The 17,932-nt window shown below is 40.9% G+C and overlaps 1 protein-coding gene across 3 annotated transcripts; it reads right to left on the bottom strand.

Annotated features, from left to right (window-relative positions):
- Positions 1-7,254: 7,254 nt before the first annotated feature.
- On the bottom strand, positions 7,255-16,145 carry LOC108052909 (fibrillin-1). Of its 3 annotated transcripts, XM_017135456.2 has the most exons (10): positions 16,121-16,145; positions 15,619-15,743; positions 13,381-14,241; positions 13,199-13,324; positions 11,847-12,758; positions 10,269-11,273; positions 9,024-10,201; positions 8,859-8,961; positions 7,553-7,704; positions 7,255-7,490 (listed from the first exon to the last, which is right to left on the bottom strand). In XM_017135456.2, the coding sequence occupies exons 2-10, from the start codon at positions 15,671-15,673 to the stop codon at positions 7,377-7,379; spliced, it is 4,506 nt and encodes a 1,501-aa protein (XP_016990945.2). In that variant the 5' UTR covers positions 15,674-15,743; positions 16,121-16,145; the 3' UTR covers positions 7,255-7,376. The 3 variants fall into 3 exon arrangements, with proteins under 3 accessions (XP_016990945.2, XP_016990943.2, XP_016990944.2); XM_017135454.2 differs by having other exon boundaries at positions 10,269-12,758; XM_017135455.2 differs by having other exon boundaries at positions 10,269-12,758; positions 15,619-15,740; positions 16,121-16,140.
- Between the last annotated feature and the right edge of the window lie 1,787 nt (positions 16,146-17,932).

Here is a 17,932-nt window from a genome sequence, read left to right as displayed (position 1 = left end):
TTTTTAATTAAAACATAAATATTTATATGGAATATTTCACATTGCAACCAGGCAACACACACTTGCCACGGCTTGGCTCAGCCAAAATTAATTCAGCAAATAAATAATAAAATCATTTACAATATAATTGCAACGGGCCAAACAAAAACACTTTCACCTTCGCCACGAAGTCAAGTTGTTTTTTTTTTTTCGGGGGAGGTGAGAGGGTCTGTTTTCTGGCTTGGTTTTTTCGCGGTTCGAGCCATTGCTGGTTTTATTTATGCTTTGTGGGTGTTCAACATGCACCATTTGACTTTTTACCACTGTTTTTCCTCGACTGCCGCATAAATATATTTATGCATCGAAGCGTTAAGCTTTTATGGGATGCCAGAGAGTCTGCAATTAGCCAGCGCCAAGTAACTCGGCTGAGAAAAACAAATCGGTGCGAAATATATATGATCGGAAATTGCATTTCATTTGGCCATTTGACACGGCCATGGCCCCACTCCCACACCCACATCGCATTGGCAAATCTTCGATCAACATCACACTAAATAGAATCTGGCATTTCCACCTGCCCCGCCGCATTCAATTAATTAGCCATTAAATGTTTGATTTGCACTAGGCACATACATAAAACATGGCGAGCCTCATAACGAAGCCCGCTCATGATGACAACGACAATATCTGGGGAGTTGGCTGATTAGCCAGATAAGCACTCGAAAAGCCTGCACAGTGGCCCCAGATACAATGGCTTACACGGGAAAACGGCAATCGGCTTACTTCCTTATTACCCCTTTCGCCATCAGGAAGAAATGGCCCGAATAGTAGTATCCAAGTGGCTGATGATAGTAAGTCAATTAAGTCATTTGATAAACAGACGGGATTTTACAACTTGGCGTTGCACAAGTGTTTACTAATCATAAACTAAACTTGAGGGTATTAAAGTTCTTTCCTCTACTTATTCAAGTTTGTATTTTAATTTCTGCTAAGTCTGCATTTTCATTAATTTTATTCTTTTTAAGGTTTTCTTGTTTTTAAGTTATACCCTCTTTTACAAATTTTGCAAAAAGAGCTAAACAAAAATTGAATAAAAATCGTTAAACTAAACATTCTTCAATTGATTTTAAAGTTTTCTTAAGTTTTATTTGCTTTAAATGTTTTAAAGATTAAGCTCTACATTACCGAGATTTAAAAATGAAGATTTAACAACCCTTAATTGGTCTTCCTGTACCCAAATTGAAATGTTTATTTGAAAGTGTAAAATAACTATGCAACTGAAATTAATTTAAAGAAGAGTCACAGCTTATTATTATTATTTTCACATTTTTAAATATCTGTAATATATTTCCTTAAAGAGCTTTCTTATTTGTTATCTTCTTTAGAGTTTTAAAAGCCGAACAAATCTCCGAAAATCGAATTGTAATTACCGAAAACCTATCCAATAAAGGATATGTGCCCTAATTCCCCAGAAAATCCCCATTAATTGAACTCAGGCCTGCACTTAGCCCAAACCAACAATTCCCATGCAGGTTAATGCCCACTCAATCGGCATTGATCCAGTGTACCGCCGGCTCTTTGGGAGTTCACTAGTTGACTGGCTGCCTGGTGGCTCATAACTCATTACTAAGTGCCAGGCGTTTGCTATGTGGCACACAATGCCAATGAACTCCGGTTCGGCTTTATCAACGGGTCCCATTCCGCTTAGAAACCCAGCGAGCAGCCGGCACAAAGAAAACGGAAGCGTCCTCGACTGTAATTTGCGGCCACTTGACATGCATATCCAGTCGGAGATGGCACTATATATCTATATAGTGGATATATATATATATCTTTGTGCTGCAACAGGCAGACGCATTCGAAGGCCATTCGTGGACCGCCAGAGTGCATGCTCGAAACGCGTTAAACGATGATTTAATGCCAATAAATAAGTGTAAACGTTCATTACAGATAATTAATGTATCTGCACAGAGGTCAGACAGTCAGGGAAAAGTGAAACTTCAATTAGACGGCTTAACAGCATTATGGCGTGGACGATTAAGACTTGAGTTACGTGATGTGGTGTGTTGCAGTGTGTTGCAGTGAGATGCGGCAAATTGACATTTCACCTGTGCGAAGTCGTCGCCTCTGCCATTGATCTCTTTATCAGGTGGTCGGGTCTGGACCCTGGGGTCCCCGTCTTCGTCTGGGATTTTGGACGGGTGTTAGTGCTGCACATGCCCCAAATCCAGGCAACAATCTCAACTCTGCCGCCTGACAATGTCGCCCAATTCGTCTTGCACTTTTCATGCCCGCCGGCTGGAAATTTCGTATTTCGTACATTTTTTTTTTTTTTTTTTTTTACCTCGCCAGCATCCCGGCACTTGGGTTTCAGTTTTCAGCGCTCGTTTTTCGGCTCGGTTTTGGGTTTCGGTTTTGGTTAGCCTTTTCAATTTAAAATGTAAATCAAGTGTGAAAAACAAAATCTGCAGCGAAAGTGTTGCAATTGCAATTTGCTCGTTGCGATTTTTGACGTTTCTCGCTCCGAGGCTGTGTATTGATTTATTTTGATTGTTAATCAATTTGGCGAGCGCTGTCCCCCCAACGCTGTCGCTCTGGTAATAGTTCAATGAAATTATAAATCAGTCGGCCGTTCCCGTTCCCTTCCCCCCTTCCCCCCTATTCCGGAATCCCCATTCCCCCGGATTTTAGTTATCGATGGCTGCCTGCCAGTCGAGTAATTCAAGACAAACCCGAAAGAATTCAAGTGACACACTTTTCCTCTCTCTCACTGCGGCACTATTAACCCATTGAGGGTGACACACAAATGTGCGAAGAGAAAAATCATTTAATTCGAACTTGATGAACAGTTCGTAACACAAAATTCCAATTTCGGATACCATTAATAATCATCGTGTGAGTCTTTTGAGCTATGTGTTAGAATTTCTAAGGATCGTTAAGAAATAAGAACAGTTTTTACTTTAGGGTCTTTAAATAAATAAAGTTTGTAACAAAATATTTTCAATTTGGGTACTTTAAATTACGTTCTTATGAATCTATTTAATGACGTTTTTTTAAAATATTAATGATTATTACAATTTAATTCTGTCCTAACTTCAACACTGTTTTAATTTGTAGATCAATAATAAATCTTTAAAAAAATAATGTTGGTTTCTTTTTAAAGAACTTATTTCTATTTAAATAAACTTTTAATCTATAAAAGAATTTAACCATTCGGTTAATGAGTATTCTTAGAAATATATTCTTGAATATGGTTCGTTTGCAAAATGTAGTTATGCACTTCAAGGTTCCTACAAATATTTTTACTTCAGTACTACAGTGCTTAATGCAAAAGAAAAATACCACCCATCATAACAAAAAAATGCTGTTTAAATAATATAGTTAGGCAGACATTGACCGACAGCTAATCTTTTCCTTTTTCCAACATATTTGCAATGTGGCTTAGCTGTTGTTCCTGGTCAAAATACAAAAAGGCATGCCCTGTTTTCCGTGGAATGTTAAACTCTTTTGCGGTTTACAAATATTTCAGAGTTCTTCGAAAGAACTTTCTTTCTCCTTGCCAAGAACCAGACTTTAGTGGGTTAAGTTGATTGGGAGGCGACTCATTTGTCAGCAGGAAGCTGCTGGAATCGAGGAAAGCGATTGCCGCTTTTGCTGCAAAAGCAAAAGCAAAAGGTTATGGCGCAATTTGCGCATGCGCACGCAAATTACGCGCCATAAATCATGCGACGGAACACAAGGCGACTTTTGTGGCCATATACATAGGTATGGATTTTGTTTTCTGCTTTTTGCTCCTTGGGCTTGGCTTTTTGTGGGAGTTGCCCCAACTGTCACCGTCGCTGATTGCCGGTGGCTGCCGCATTGCGAGATTAGCGTGAAGCGATAAACACATAAACCAAAATAAATTGCAAAGAAAGTGGATGTGGACACACGGCAATGGCAATCCACCACGTTCGATGGTCGCGTGCGTAAGCAATTACATATGGCCGCGGTCCGAGAGGTGGGCCAAAATGGCAAAATGGCAAAGTGGTAAAATGGCAAAATGGCCATGCATCTGCGGTCGGCTTGACATTTGCTATCCTGACCCTGACCCACAAAAAGCACTGCGGTTCGCTTTGGCAAATTGAAAAAGAAAACTCAGCCCGCTTGAGTCATGTCAATCACTCTGGCACTCCATCTCCCCCTCCCCATTCCTCACCCCCCTTAAGCCACCCACTCAGGTGGCATGCAAATCTTCTTCTTTACGCCAGGTATTTCATTTCTTTTGCCGATTTTTGCCTTGCTATTTTGTTTTGGTTTTTGTTTTGCACTTCTTGACGGTCGCGGTCGGCTGCTGTGCCCCCAAGGTTAACGGCGCAAACAAAGCGGGCCAAACAGCCAAACAGGCAAATGGAACCGGCCGAAATGAAATGGAATGAAGCTCGTCATGGACCCCAAAGCCCAAAGCGGCTAGAGATGGCCGACTGACAAGCTCTCCGATTCGGATGGGGATCAATCCAACAAGTTGGGAGCGGAACCGAGTTTATAAAGATCCAATTTCGGTCAAAATCAACTTGGGAGAAGGCATTATAAAGGGTACTAAATTAATCATATATCTTCAAGTTTTAAGTCTAGTCTTAGCTAAGAGTTTCATTCTAACAACATCAAATTAAAGATCTTTTCTATACGGTTTCTTTAAGACCATTGTTGATAAACTATCATAACAACTAAAATCTGACTAAATAAACGGATCAATTATGTCAAAATTCCTACTATATATACTCTTTTTTAAGATTAGAAAGGCTCTAAGAATTTATTTATTTGACTTTAAGTCAAAAATAAATGGTTAAAGTATAATTTATGGCAAGAAATATACTTTTATTAACAAATTTCATTCAATATTCCTTAAAATATTTGCATGCTAAACTTCAAATTTATGTATATACAATTTTTGTTTCGTTCAGTTAATAACCATTACAATTCTGAAAGATGGTTCATTTGCACCAGACATCTATACTTGATTTTAAGATAAAAATCCCCTTTTAAAGATTTTTCAGGGACTCCCCTTTCTCCCCTTGGGTAAATACTCGAAGAACTCTTCAAGCCAGTGCTAAATTTAATTGTCTAAATATATCAATTTCAGTTTGGCATTCACCTACTTTGGCTCCCTTCGACTGACCCAGAACGATCACATTTGGCAGCCACAAGTGCTTTTTGGTGAGCAAAAGAAAAATCACGAGACGAGATCATAACTCTCACGCTCCGATTTCGACCGTCTCTAGGCCCATGGGCACTTCGGCGCTGACTTTGTTCTTTTGGCTGCCAAAGCCAGGCCCAAAACGTCACTCCAAAGAGCCAACACTCAGCCAGTTTGGTGTTGTTCTCAACATGTTTGTAGTTCTTTTGGATTCGGTGAGTAGCCGTCTGAGGAGCAGCGGCATTGGCCTTCTGACAGCCGCCTGGCATGTTCATTTTTATGGGTTTTTTCGAGCTGGAGATGGAGATGGAGATGGAGCTGGAGTATCGGTCGTAGAACAGCTGCATTCTTGGAAGTCAAAAACCGAGACGCGTATTTCCATGGGTTCTAACTGTTGCTGATTGAAGACTCTTAGAGTCTCGTCTGCTGCCGGCTTGTTTCGCAGGGCGTTGCAGAAGTTTCTGATTACAAATTGAATTTTATTAGTTTCCATGCAAGCCGCATTGATTTATGATTTTTCTACAAAAAAAAACCCAACTAGAACTCGGTTTGGTGGGTTGCCTTTAATTAAGACCAAGTGTCAATATGATTTATGCTCCACACACACTCGTCGGTATAATTAAAGATTTGAAATCATCTCAGCATATGGCTTTCCCTTCGGCCAAACACAATTTAAGTAATTTGTGGCTTTCGAGAGAGGTGGACATTGCGTGCGATTGCATTACGAGTGAAATTTACCAACTTTTACAAAAGATCTTGGGATATTGATAACCTTTTTGCCTAGGTTTTGGGTTGCTGCCGCCTCCGACTTGGTTTGCTCCTTGTGCCGCCGCTGACATCATCAAATCCGAATCCCAGTCGCGCTCCAAGTCCAAGATGGCAATTTCATTCGATGGCATCCATTTGGGTTGGTTTTGATTACATAAATTTGGCGCCGTCTGCGATCGCGAGGCAATACGATGCGATGCGGTTCCATTTGCATCTTCAAAGTCCGAGTGGAGTGGAGCAAATGTGGGTCAGAGCTCTTCGACTTGGGTGCGGCTCTTTGGCTCTGGACATCGCCATATGTAATTACAATAACTGCAACTTCCAATGCAACAACTTCCAACGGCATCAAAGCAAACAACACGATCTCAAAGTAAAATGTCTCGAAACCTGTCGCTTTTAATTAAAGGCCCCGCAAACTCCGACTCTAAGTAACTTTTCATGTTCCGAGTTATGCGCACAATTTTAAGCGACAGCCCCCACAAAGGCATTCAACATAAAAATAACTTTTGCATTTAGTCATAACTGCATTTAAAACCTTATTGTTGCGGGTAAATATTGTAAATGTTTTCGCTTTTCGTATGCAAAAAGAGGGGGATAAATCATGGGGGTGGGGAAATCTCGGATTTTTGGGCTTGGATTCGGGCTCAGGTCCGACCCACTTCTGTCATGTTGCACGATAAATACTTTGAGATTTATTGTCTGCCGCGGTGGCAGGCATAATTACAATTTATGCCCAAGGTGGTCCCCGAAAGCACCCGCCAAGTCCCGCCTTCTGCAATAGACTCCATCCGAGCAGCAGCTCCTCGCCGAGCTGCCAGCTCCATCTCAATCCCAACCCCAATCCCATTCCCAATCTCCTCCAAGTTCAAAAGCGTGTTTGAGGAAGCTGTCGCCAAAGACAAAGACCCATACAAATTGCCAAGGAAGCCGCGTGGCCGTCCCTCTGACAGCCCGTATTTTGTTTACCTGTCCCACAATTGCCATTATTCTTGGCTGGATTGAAAGTGTTACCACACAGTGCTGGGAATATGAAAGCTTAAACAGAAGATCGAAGATCTCATACCCTTAGGGATGGTTGAGTAACTTATGATTGGTGAATAAAATAAGTTTTCTAAATTAAAATCGTGTATATACGCTCTGCCACAAACAAGTAATTTTGAACCTGGTGCAAATGCAAACAAACTATTTCTGAAACTATTATAATATATATATTATTTTATCCTTTTTTAAATTTTAAATATATTCGTATTGATTAATCAAGCTCGGAAATGTCAATATTCTTCAACAATTTTTAAAGCGGAATTATAAACCCATTAAAATAGACTTCTTTGTTTTAAAAATATTTATTTTAGCATATAAAAGTCGTACAAAAATATTTGTATAAATTGCGCATCAAATAGTTTACACTACATAGTAAATAGTTGTAAATAGTTTACACAATAGTAGGCAGACATCAGAAATGAGTATAATGATGCCACAGCGAGGTGAGTTTGCCACGTTTCAGGTTTTTCTGGGGACTCGATTGCGGACGCACGTTTTTCAGAGTGCAACCTACAGGCAGATCGACCTACAAAATCAGAATAGAGGAATGGATGACATCTAGAAAAATTGGAGGAAAGTGAGACTTACGGATTGATCGGCAGTCACCCGGACGGGCTCCTTGTCCGGACAAATGACATAGGTACCGGGATCATCCAAGCGGCGAAGTTGGGCGGGCGCAGAACTGAATTCAGAATCGAAATCGATATTCGGCTGGATTGGTGGAGGAGTGGGCTTAGCAGCTATAAAGAAAATATATATTAAATAATAGTTTCAAGATCTATTAATTAAGGATTTTTTTTGTGGGCTTAAAAATATTAGAATACTAAAATTATTAAAAATGTATCTAGGTTGTTTCTTAAAGCTCAAGCATAATTTCAAATAAAACAAGAAGAAACTAACCAGAGAAACCCTCAGAATACCGTAAATTATATTCTCTAAAATTATTTATATGATGCATTCTTAATACTCATAAAAAATCCCAACTTCCTAACTTTAAAAACACCAAAGTTAAGCCATTTGCTATCGTTCAGTTAGGATATAGTCGGCCGATCCTTTTGAAATTTGGTAGGTCGGATTTATTGGCCAAATATAAAACCCATAGAAAATCCCAACATCCTAACTTAACAAACACCAAAGTTATGGCATTTCCGATCAATCAGTTATATGGCGGCTATAGGATATAGTCGGCTGATCCTTATGAAATTAGATAGGTCGGATTGATTGGCCAAATATAACACCCATAGAAACTCCCAACTTCCTAACTTTACAAACACCAAATTTATGGCATTTCCGATCAATCAGTTATATGGCAGCTATAGGATATAGTCGGCCGATCCTTATGAAATTTGGTAGGTCGGATTGATTGGCCAAATATAATACCCATAGATAGTCCCAACTTCCTAACTTAACAAACAGCAGAGTTATGGCATTTCCGATCAATCAGTTATATGGCAGCTATAGGATATAGTCGGCCGATCCCGGCCGTTCCGACTTATATACTGCGTGCAAAGGAAAGAAGGGTGTGTCAAAGTTTCAATTCGATATCTTTAAAACTGAGAGACTAGTTCGCGAGAAACAGACAGACGGACAGACAGACGGACAGACAGACGGACAGACAGACGGACAGACAGACGGACAACGGACAGACGGACAGACGGACATGGCTATATCAACTCAGGAGGTGATCCTGATCAAGAATATATATACTTTATAGGGTCGGAGATGTCTCCTTCACTGCGTTGCACACTTTTGACCAAAATTATAATACCCTCTGCAAGGGTATAATGAAGTTCAAAATATAAAAGGCATTAGCCATTTAATTTATTTTTATACCACATTCTTTAATATTTTTTCAGATATTATAACAAAAATGTTTTAAATTTTATTTACTTACACTTGACTCGAATGAAGAATGTGCACCTTAGAGTTCTTTCATCGGTTGTGGTGGCCTCGTATTTGATTGTGTGATCTCCCTCCGTAAACAAGGCACCAGGAAACTGAAAAGAGTGCACACAAATTATAGGTTTCTTAGGGGTCTTCGATTTCAATCCTTGCTTACATGTGACTTGTAGATCTTAAGCAGTTTTCCCTCGAATCGCGGCTCTTCCCAGGTAACTGATCGCAGGCCCTGGTGCTCCTTCAGATAGACTTCAATAGAAGGTGGACAATAGTTCTCGAAGTCGGACCCCAAGTCTACTCGGGTGCTTTCAGTACGCGCAGGAGAAGAACTAATTATCTTAGCGGATTTTTGGGAAAAGGGTTCTAGTTTGGAGTATAATGAAGACTGATCTGAGGAACTTTGAACCGGAAATTGGGGCTGTGGAATTGAACTGTGGGTGGAAAATGTGGGAAATGGATTTGACTTGGGAGCCGTGTCGGGAAACAAAGGTTTTAGTCCAGAGTAAGATACTGACTGGGAATCTGTGGAACTATGACTTGGAAATTCTGACCTCGAAATGTGATTGGAAAATGTGGGAAAGGAATCTGGCTTGGTAGCCGTGTTTGGGAACAAAGGTTCTAGTCCGGAGTAAGTTGATGACTGAGAATCTGTGGTACTAAGACTTGAGGGGAATGCAGCTGAACTGCTTGTGGATAAGGTGCCGAATGGAGCCGGTCTGGGAAGTGATGATCTTGGTCTCGAGGGGTAGCTGAAGGGATTTGATTCTTCAGATTGTGCCGCCTTAACAGTGATGATTGTGTGACATTCAATTGTTAGCTTTCTCTCCGGATCGTTTACTCTGAAGTCGACCTTATGGACTCCGGCTGGGAGATGACCTTGGAGCTGACCCGCCCAAGCGGGATAGGCAACCAAATGGCCTTTTCGTAGATTCGTTTCGGGTCTCTGCAGAGTAACGTGAGTCTTTTGCTCGCCAGGATGCAGTAAAATCACCACATTTTCTGGACACTTAATAAAGGGCTTGAATCCCTGAACTTCCTGGGTTTGAAGGGTTGTCGCTAGTTGTGGAGAATTCCATTGCCCCCAGTTGAACTGGTGGCCAAACAAACTGTTATCGAAGGGTTTGCAGTTGAGCTCGGTTCCAAAGGACCAGCCCTGCAAAACCATGCAGGAGGTCAACAAAGATCCAGTGGGCACAAAACCGACATTGCATTGAACTTGGCAGACGTCTCCAAATCTGGAAGGACCTTGGGTGCAGCTGGGTGGAAAGATAACTCCATTTTGAGCGGGTTTCAGAGCAGGACAGATTCCTGGACCGCCCAAGCGAGGTTGGTTAAGAGCTGTGAATAAATATAGAAAAGGTAAAACAGAATAAAAGGAAATCGTATTATTAAATTTATTACTCACCCACGCACTTGGTCTCCGGACCCTCCCAAATTCCAGTTGCGCCACAGCTCTTGATTTCCGGACCCTGTAGGACATATCCCGGATTGCAGGTAATGCGGCAGCGACTGTTGTAGAACCGGTGCTCCTTATGGCGATACCTATTGCAATGGGACTTGCCATTGCGCGGTGCTTGGAATCGAGGACAGCGATCTCTGGGTTGAAGTGGGTTGCCAAAAGGATTTTTGGGGAAATCAGGAAGCTTAGGAAGAGGTGACGGCGTTGTGGTTGTGCTTGTGGTTGTGGGTAGCTCTCCAAGAGGCGGGAGACTTGGGAGATCTGGTGGATATCTTGGCAACGAGGGGAATTCTCTCTTTGGAAACTCGGGGAAGTCAGGATTTTTTGGACTTTTGGGAATATCATTTGACAATTCGGTGAAGTCAGGATACTTGGGTTTCTTGGAGTCCGGCTTCGGCAGTTCAGGCAGCGCTGAAAGCGAAGGAACCACCGGCAAGTCGGGGAATTTGGGGAACTCGCAACGGAAGCCTCCAATCTCGTTTACACATTTTCCGGAGATGCAACTTGTCTTGTCCTGAGCGCACTCGTCTATGTCCTGGCAAGTCCTTTGATCACTGTTCAATTTATAGCCCGGTGGGCAACTGCACTTGAAAGAACCCTCGCTATTCGAACAGCGATGTGAGCAGCCTCCGTTCTTCTCCAGGCATTCGTCGACGTCCACGCACTTGTCATCCGATCCCAGGGTGAATCCCCGACCACAGTCAATCGGAACACAGCCCTCGGAGGTCCGCTGTGCACCAGGTGGACATCCCACCAGAACGGGACGACAACTGCGATCGTCCTCGGTGAGGACATAGCCCAAGGGGCAGCCGCACTCAAAGGTGCCCGCCTTGTTGATGCACTCGTGGGAGCAGCCGCCGGAAAGGAGTCCCGCACACTCGTCCACATCCTGGCAGGACTTCTTGTCCGCGGTCAACTCGTAGCCCCTTTCGCAGGCGCAGGCGTGGGTACCTAGAAGATTGATGCAGATGTCGCTACAGTTTCCATAATTCCGAGAGCACTCATCGATATCGGAGCAACCAAAGCCATCGGGAGAGAGTTCGAAACCCGTTTCGCAGGCACAGGCAAAGCCCCCCGGTTGATTCAAGCAGAGCTGCGAGCACTGGCCATTATTATCGGCACACTCATCGATGTCCTGGCAGGTGTGCATATCCTCCGACAGGGCATGACCGAAGGGACAGGAGCACCGAAAGCCACCCGGCTCGTTTTGGCAAAAGTGAGAGCAGTTCCCATTGGCCAGAGAGCACTCGTCGATGTCCAAGCATGCGGATGAGGACGGAGGTGCGAATGAGGTTGAGTCATGAGATAGTGAGGTGTTTAGTGATGTGGCAATGTGGTTATCCAATCCCAGGGCATAGCCTGGTGGGCAGAGGCAGGTGTACGAACCATTGAGGTTCTCGCAAAGCATTTGATCGCTGCACCCGTGAGTTCCCCGCGAGCACTCGTCGATGTCGAAGCAATAGCCACGGAGGCCATCCAGCTTGAGGAGTTCAAAGCCCGCGGCACACAGACACCCATACGAACCTGGCAGATTGCGGCACACCTGCTGGCAGCCGCCGTTCCTCACCAGGCACTCGTCCACATCCTGGCAGCTCTTGCCGTTGGGACTCAGGTGGTAGCCGTCGCGACAGGAGCAGGCACCTCCTCTGGCCGTCAGGCAGATCTGCTCGCAACCATTGTTGTTCACCTCGCAGCGGTCCTCGGCCACACAGGTGTACTCCTCAACCAGACTTAGTCCTTCGGGACACACACACTGATAGCCACCCGGGGTATTCTGGCAGCTGTGACTGCACAGGTGAGAGCCATCCGCGCACTCGTCAATGTCCTGGCAACCGAACTCATCACTGCGGTAGCCCGTTGGACAAATGCAACCTAAGCTGCAATCATCCTCACTGGGAGAACAGGTTCCCGGCGAGCAGTTCTTTATTTCCTTCTCATTGGAGACAACAGATTCGTCCACCAGACAGGAATGCCCATCCTCTGAGAGTTTGTAGCCGTTGGGACACGTGCATCGGTAACTTCCTTCGGGAAGATCCTCGCACGCGTGGGCACATCGAGTTCGATTTAATTCCGGCTTTTGCAGATCCGCACAGCCATCCAAGGCACAGCTCCACTGATCCTCGAGCAGATGATAGCCCTCCAGGCAGGAGCAACGGAAGGAGCCGATCGTATTCTCACAGTTTTGTTGACAGTAGGAATCCTTCTCCTCACACTCATTTATGTCCAGACAGTCGCTGCCATCGGCGGCGAGCTTAAAGCCTGGATTGCATGATTTATGTACTGGAATATCGGTGACCTCCGGTGTGGATTCCTCCGAAGCGGTGGGAGACTTTACTTCCACTTCCAAAAGTACCTCACAACGATAGGAACCAGGCAGATTTGTGCAGCCACCTTGACAGTCCGGTGACAGCTCGCTATTGGCACATTCATCGATATCTATAATATAAAACATTAAATAAATATTTCCTTTGACATTTTCCTAATGAATTAGTAAAATTAAATAGAATTAAGGAAAGTAATAAATGGTAATAATTAAAAAGAAGCGATATTCTTTACAAAAGCGTGTATATAGAAATGAGAAAAATATAAAAGCTTTTTTCGGATTCCGACAAATAAATTTTAAAATCTATAACAAAAGATGCATCCTATTTTGTGATATCAAGGAATTAAGCTATCTTTATATTAATCATCTGCTACTAAAACACGATATATTTTATATGATATTTTTATTCCCTCTACAGGAAACAAAAGTCATTTAACATCCCTTAATTTGAATTTAATTTAAAGTTCATTTGTTGTTAGTTGGTAAATCTGTTACACACTATGGTGATATACAGTAAAACACAGTGCTTAAATACATATATTTCATTACATACCCACACAAGTTTTTCCATCAGAAATATCTATTTTGTAACCAGTTTGACAAGCGCATTTATATTCTCCTGGCATGTTTTCGCAAATTTCCGTGCAACCGCCATTCGACTCCAGGCATTCGTCAATATCTGTAAAGGGGTCACATTGTTAGCTATTCTTCCAATATACTATACCTTAAGCCCACCTAGACAGCTGGTATAATCGTTGAGGTCAAGGGTGTAGCCCTTTTGACAGTTGCATTTTTGAACGGGTTCGTTTTCATCTGGATAGAGCAATCTCATGCATATGTGCTCACAACCGCCATTATCCTGCCCACAATTGTTATCCAACAAGGTCGGCTCATAAATATCCTTTTTTGCTGCAACAAACGTGTTGTTGGAGCTAATATTTTCGGTTGAGACATTCTGGGGAAGTTCGTTTTTGGGAGTCGTAGGAACGGGTTCCTTCGTAAGTTCTACAAAAGTTGGTTTTTCGGATTCCATGAAACTTTGGAAATCTGGTTCCTGGATTGTGCTTCCACCCGCTTCAGATTGATTTGCTTCGTTTTCATTAATATGAATAACGATTTCTGGTTCTGGCTTGGATTCGGCTCTTACTGAAGGCACAACAACATTTTCCGTTACCGGCGGTGGTGGTGGTCTTGGTGGTTCGACATCACCTATCTCATTTTCATCATCATCATCTTCCTCGTTATCGTAATTAGGCACCGTATCGTACTCCTCAAACTCATCCTCCTGTTCCAAAAAATCCCGCTGGGGTAAGCAGGTGGGTAAATCACCCAACCAGCTCTCATTTGAGCAGAACATGGCATTGTTTGTATTTTCGAAGCCGTATTCTTCGTCACAGGCGTAAAAGGCGACTAGGAATACCTTTTTGCCCCTCCGACGACGATCGATTAGGGCCACTTTTCCATGGCTAATCACCGGCGGCGAGATCTGGGCCGACGAGCAGCTCATGTCCAAAGTGCGGGCCAATTCCAGCGGCACACTGGGATCTTCAGGAACATCCATTTTACTTTTCCTTTTGCGTTCGGAGTTTGATGAAGCTGTTGAGGAATCAGATACATACAAATTTTATTTAAAAAAGTTTAGAAAAAGAAAGCCCTGAAGATGTATCAGCATTTTTTGTTAAGAAAGCATATAATTCTAAATATTACTTTTCTAATAAAACGTGATCTTAAAAAGGAACCAATTCCTAATACCTTTAAAAGACTTTACATACAAATTTCATTTAAAAAAGGTTTAAAAAAGAAATCCCTGAAGATGTATCAGCATTTTTTGTTTAGAAAGCGTATAATTCTAAATATTACTTTTCTAATAAAACGTGATCTTAAAAAGGAACCAATTCCTAATACCTTTAAAAGATTTTACATACAAATGTTATTTAAAAAAGTTTAGAAAAAGAAATCCTTGAAGATGTATCAGCATTTTTTGTTAAGAAAGCATATAATTCTAAATATTACTTTTCTAATAAAACCTGATCTTATAATACCTTTAAAAGACTTTCCTTGTCATCTATCGGGCTCGCTATCACGACATTATACGACATACATAATAAATAAAATTTATTTGTCTATTAATTCTTGTAACAGCTGTTCTCACTCAAACAGATATAAAAAAGACCATCAAACTGATTCGTAAGACTCGGCTACTTCAGGGAAAACACATATAAACTGGGTGAATCAATCAGTTGAATGATTGCCAAAAGATGTTTCATGGTCATGTAGACTTAAATTTCTTTTTTTATTTGTGGGATTTTCTTTGGTTTTATTTACGATCAGTTTATATGCTTTCATTTTCTCAAAAGCCGGCCGGTAATTTGGTGAGTAATATTTTGTTTGGGGAATAGGTGCCCCGTGTTAGCCACGACTACTGTATATCACAATATTTATTCGGAAAAACGTGTCACAAAATTATACACACATACATATATGCTCCATTAGCTATTAAGACAAACCGTTTTTATGGCCATTTTGTGGACATTTTTATCGTCAAAAAGAAAATATTGTAATAAAAATTTGAAGATAAATTTGAACGATAAATTTAAATATTGAAATAAATTTATAAATACATTCAAAATGACTCACTTAATTTGTTTAATGTTTGCTTAATATTTGACATATAAAATTAATGTCAAATTAAAGTTAAATTTAGCCAATTTTTAAGTATTTTATACCTTTTTTAACAAATCAAGAAAAATATTATAAAAAAAGGATTTAATAATTATAGATAAGCTGCATAATTCTATATGATACATTTTATAGCCATCCGATAAATCCATTCCTTATTGTAGAAAAAAACTAGCTCAAGACACACAGTCGAAAAGCAAGCTATTATAATCGTTTATAATCCCAAAATTCCTTCCAAATTATCCAATAAATTTCCGTTTCCATGACATATTTTATAGATACGCCCACACTTACCTGTAGCAAATGCAACGCATGTCAGCGCGCATAAAACATATTTCGCCGCCCACATTCTGCAGCCCTATACACGATCCTTATAGAACAGCTTCTTTACACCTTTCCACTCTCACTTCTGATGACTTCTTGGGTTAGGATTTTATAAAATAGAAGACATTAAATAAATTTCACGTCAGTCGTTTCTTTTTTTATTTTTTCCAATATATTTATGGGACAAGAGATATATATGTAGAGACATATAGAGGAGCAAAGCCATTAAGATTAAGGCGGCTTTATAAATAGCACATGTTCAACACTTTTTACATACGAGTATATTCATATGTATTTCATGGAATTAAAAGGACAGTTTTACAGCAAACCAAAGCACTTCTAATAACAAGAGTTCAAGTAGTATTAAAAAGATTAAGTAAATTTAAAAAAATAAGTGGTTAACTTTATATATATTTCCGTAGTTTTAAGGAACACAAAATTTAGATTATTTTTATTTTTCTAGAGAACGCACCGTTTCCGTCGAGAGCCAAGGAAAGACTGAGGAGCCGAAGAAAATCAGACTTTTCTCGAAGGGAACACAGATATATTCCGGGTCTCCAAAAATATATATAAGTTTATGGGTATATATGATGATATTTCATTGATATCATAAAGCAAATTAGTGCGAGAGCGCACAAATGTCACCAGAGAGGGATGTAAAGAGGGAAGCTATTTTTACCGGTGGTATTATCATTAGCATTGAGCTGCGAGAATTAATGAGGTTCCGTCATCCATTGAACTTGATCGCATTGATCCTTCAGCAGCTGTCAAATGTGGTAGAATTTAAAATTAATAATATTAGCTGACATGCCTTTGCATAAATAAAACGCGTAGTTTATGGGCAGTCTCTGAAAAATTGTTAAGTTTTGGATTAAATGAATTTGAATACGATGTTAAAACATGTCACTGGTAGGAAGGCCTATAAAGTATATAAATGTATAAACTTTTTTTGAGACTACACAGGTTTCTGCCCGTATTTACCTGTACCAAAATGCAAATGCACATAAAACATTATTCATCGCCCACATTTTACAGCCCTTTGCTCTATTCTAGTAAAACATCTTTATCACATTTCTTATTTTCACTTTGACTTCTCTGGGTTCACATTTTATATGTAAGACATATTAATAAACTTTTACGATATTCGTGTATTTCTATTTTTTCTAACATATTTATGGGACATGAGCCATGTTAGGAGAGGCAAAGACATAAGGATTAGGCCAACTTAACAAATAGCACATGTTCAACAGTTTCATAAATTGAAACATTCTATAGCTTTAGTTTAAAATTTTAAAAATATTAAAGTTAACACGTTTTTGAGCCATCCAAGTTTTGGAAAACCATTTCTGCTGAGGGCCTATCAGATTCCGATTTGTCAATGAATTTTTTGGCTATATGTGCTGATACTGTTTTGGTGTTCATTCCTTTATAAATAATATTATCGATAGCGATTAAAGTTTTTTGCCTTGATAAAAATAAACGGAAATTAAAGGACAAGCAATCCTGAATCTATTGCTCCCCAGACAAATCTTAAAACTTAATTGCCTCTCTCCAAATGTTGGAAAAATTACTTTGAAGAAAAGTGTCCAAGAACTGCACTTAACTTTTATTACAGAAATCCGATTTAAAAGTAACATACTTTTAAATTATTGTGGTTTTCGGCTTTGATTTTTTTGTTCTAAATACGTATTAAAGCAATCAATATGGAATCTGGAATTTGGAGATCATCAGCAACCTAATTACCCAGTTGAAATCGGGGTACTTGCCGAGATTTCGAGAGGCGAAACTTTCGCATAGGGGAGGCCATTACGTCACGAGAGTGGTCGACTGGGTCCCGAGCACTTTTGGTCTATTGTTGAGCACATAATTAAGCACCGCTTAGCTTATGTAATTAATGTCAGGCCAAATGGCAGCGCCAAGAGCCGGAGTGGAGAGTCTAATGAACCAGCTGCGTGTGCTGATTTATATGCGACTTTTGGAGCTGGTTTGTTTGTACTTGTTTCAGTTGTCTGTCCGTTTGTTTGGCCCGGCCAAATTGTGTTTTGTCGCCGTCACCATCTTGGCGACGTCTCTCGATCGCGCACTTAAGCTTCGTTTATGCGCAGGCTCTGAGCGATACTCCAGTTTTGGGGTCTCGGAGTTTTGGGCTCTCGGAGCATGTGACATAAGTCGCCGGGTGTACGGCCATGATATATGAATATGACAAAGCGACATGGACAACTTTATTGGCTCATGAAAAGCGCTGTCACTGCTTGACTGACATAAATCACCGAACGGCAGAAAT

This window comes from Drosophila rhopaloa, unplaced genomic scaffold, assembly GCF_018152115.1.
Source record: "Drosophila rhopaloa isolate 14029-0021.01 unplaced genomic scaffold, ASM1815211v1 contig_150, whole genome shotgun sequence".
Lineage (NCBI taxonomy): Eukaryota > Metazoa > Arthropoda > Insecta > Diptera > Drosophilidae > Drosophila > Drosophila rhopaloa.
This window is presented reverse-complemented; position numbering and strand designations above follow the sequence as displayed.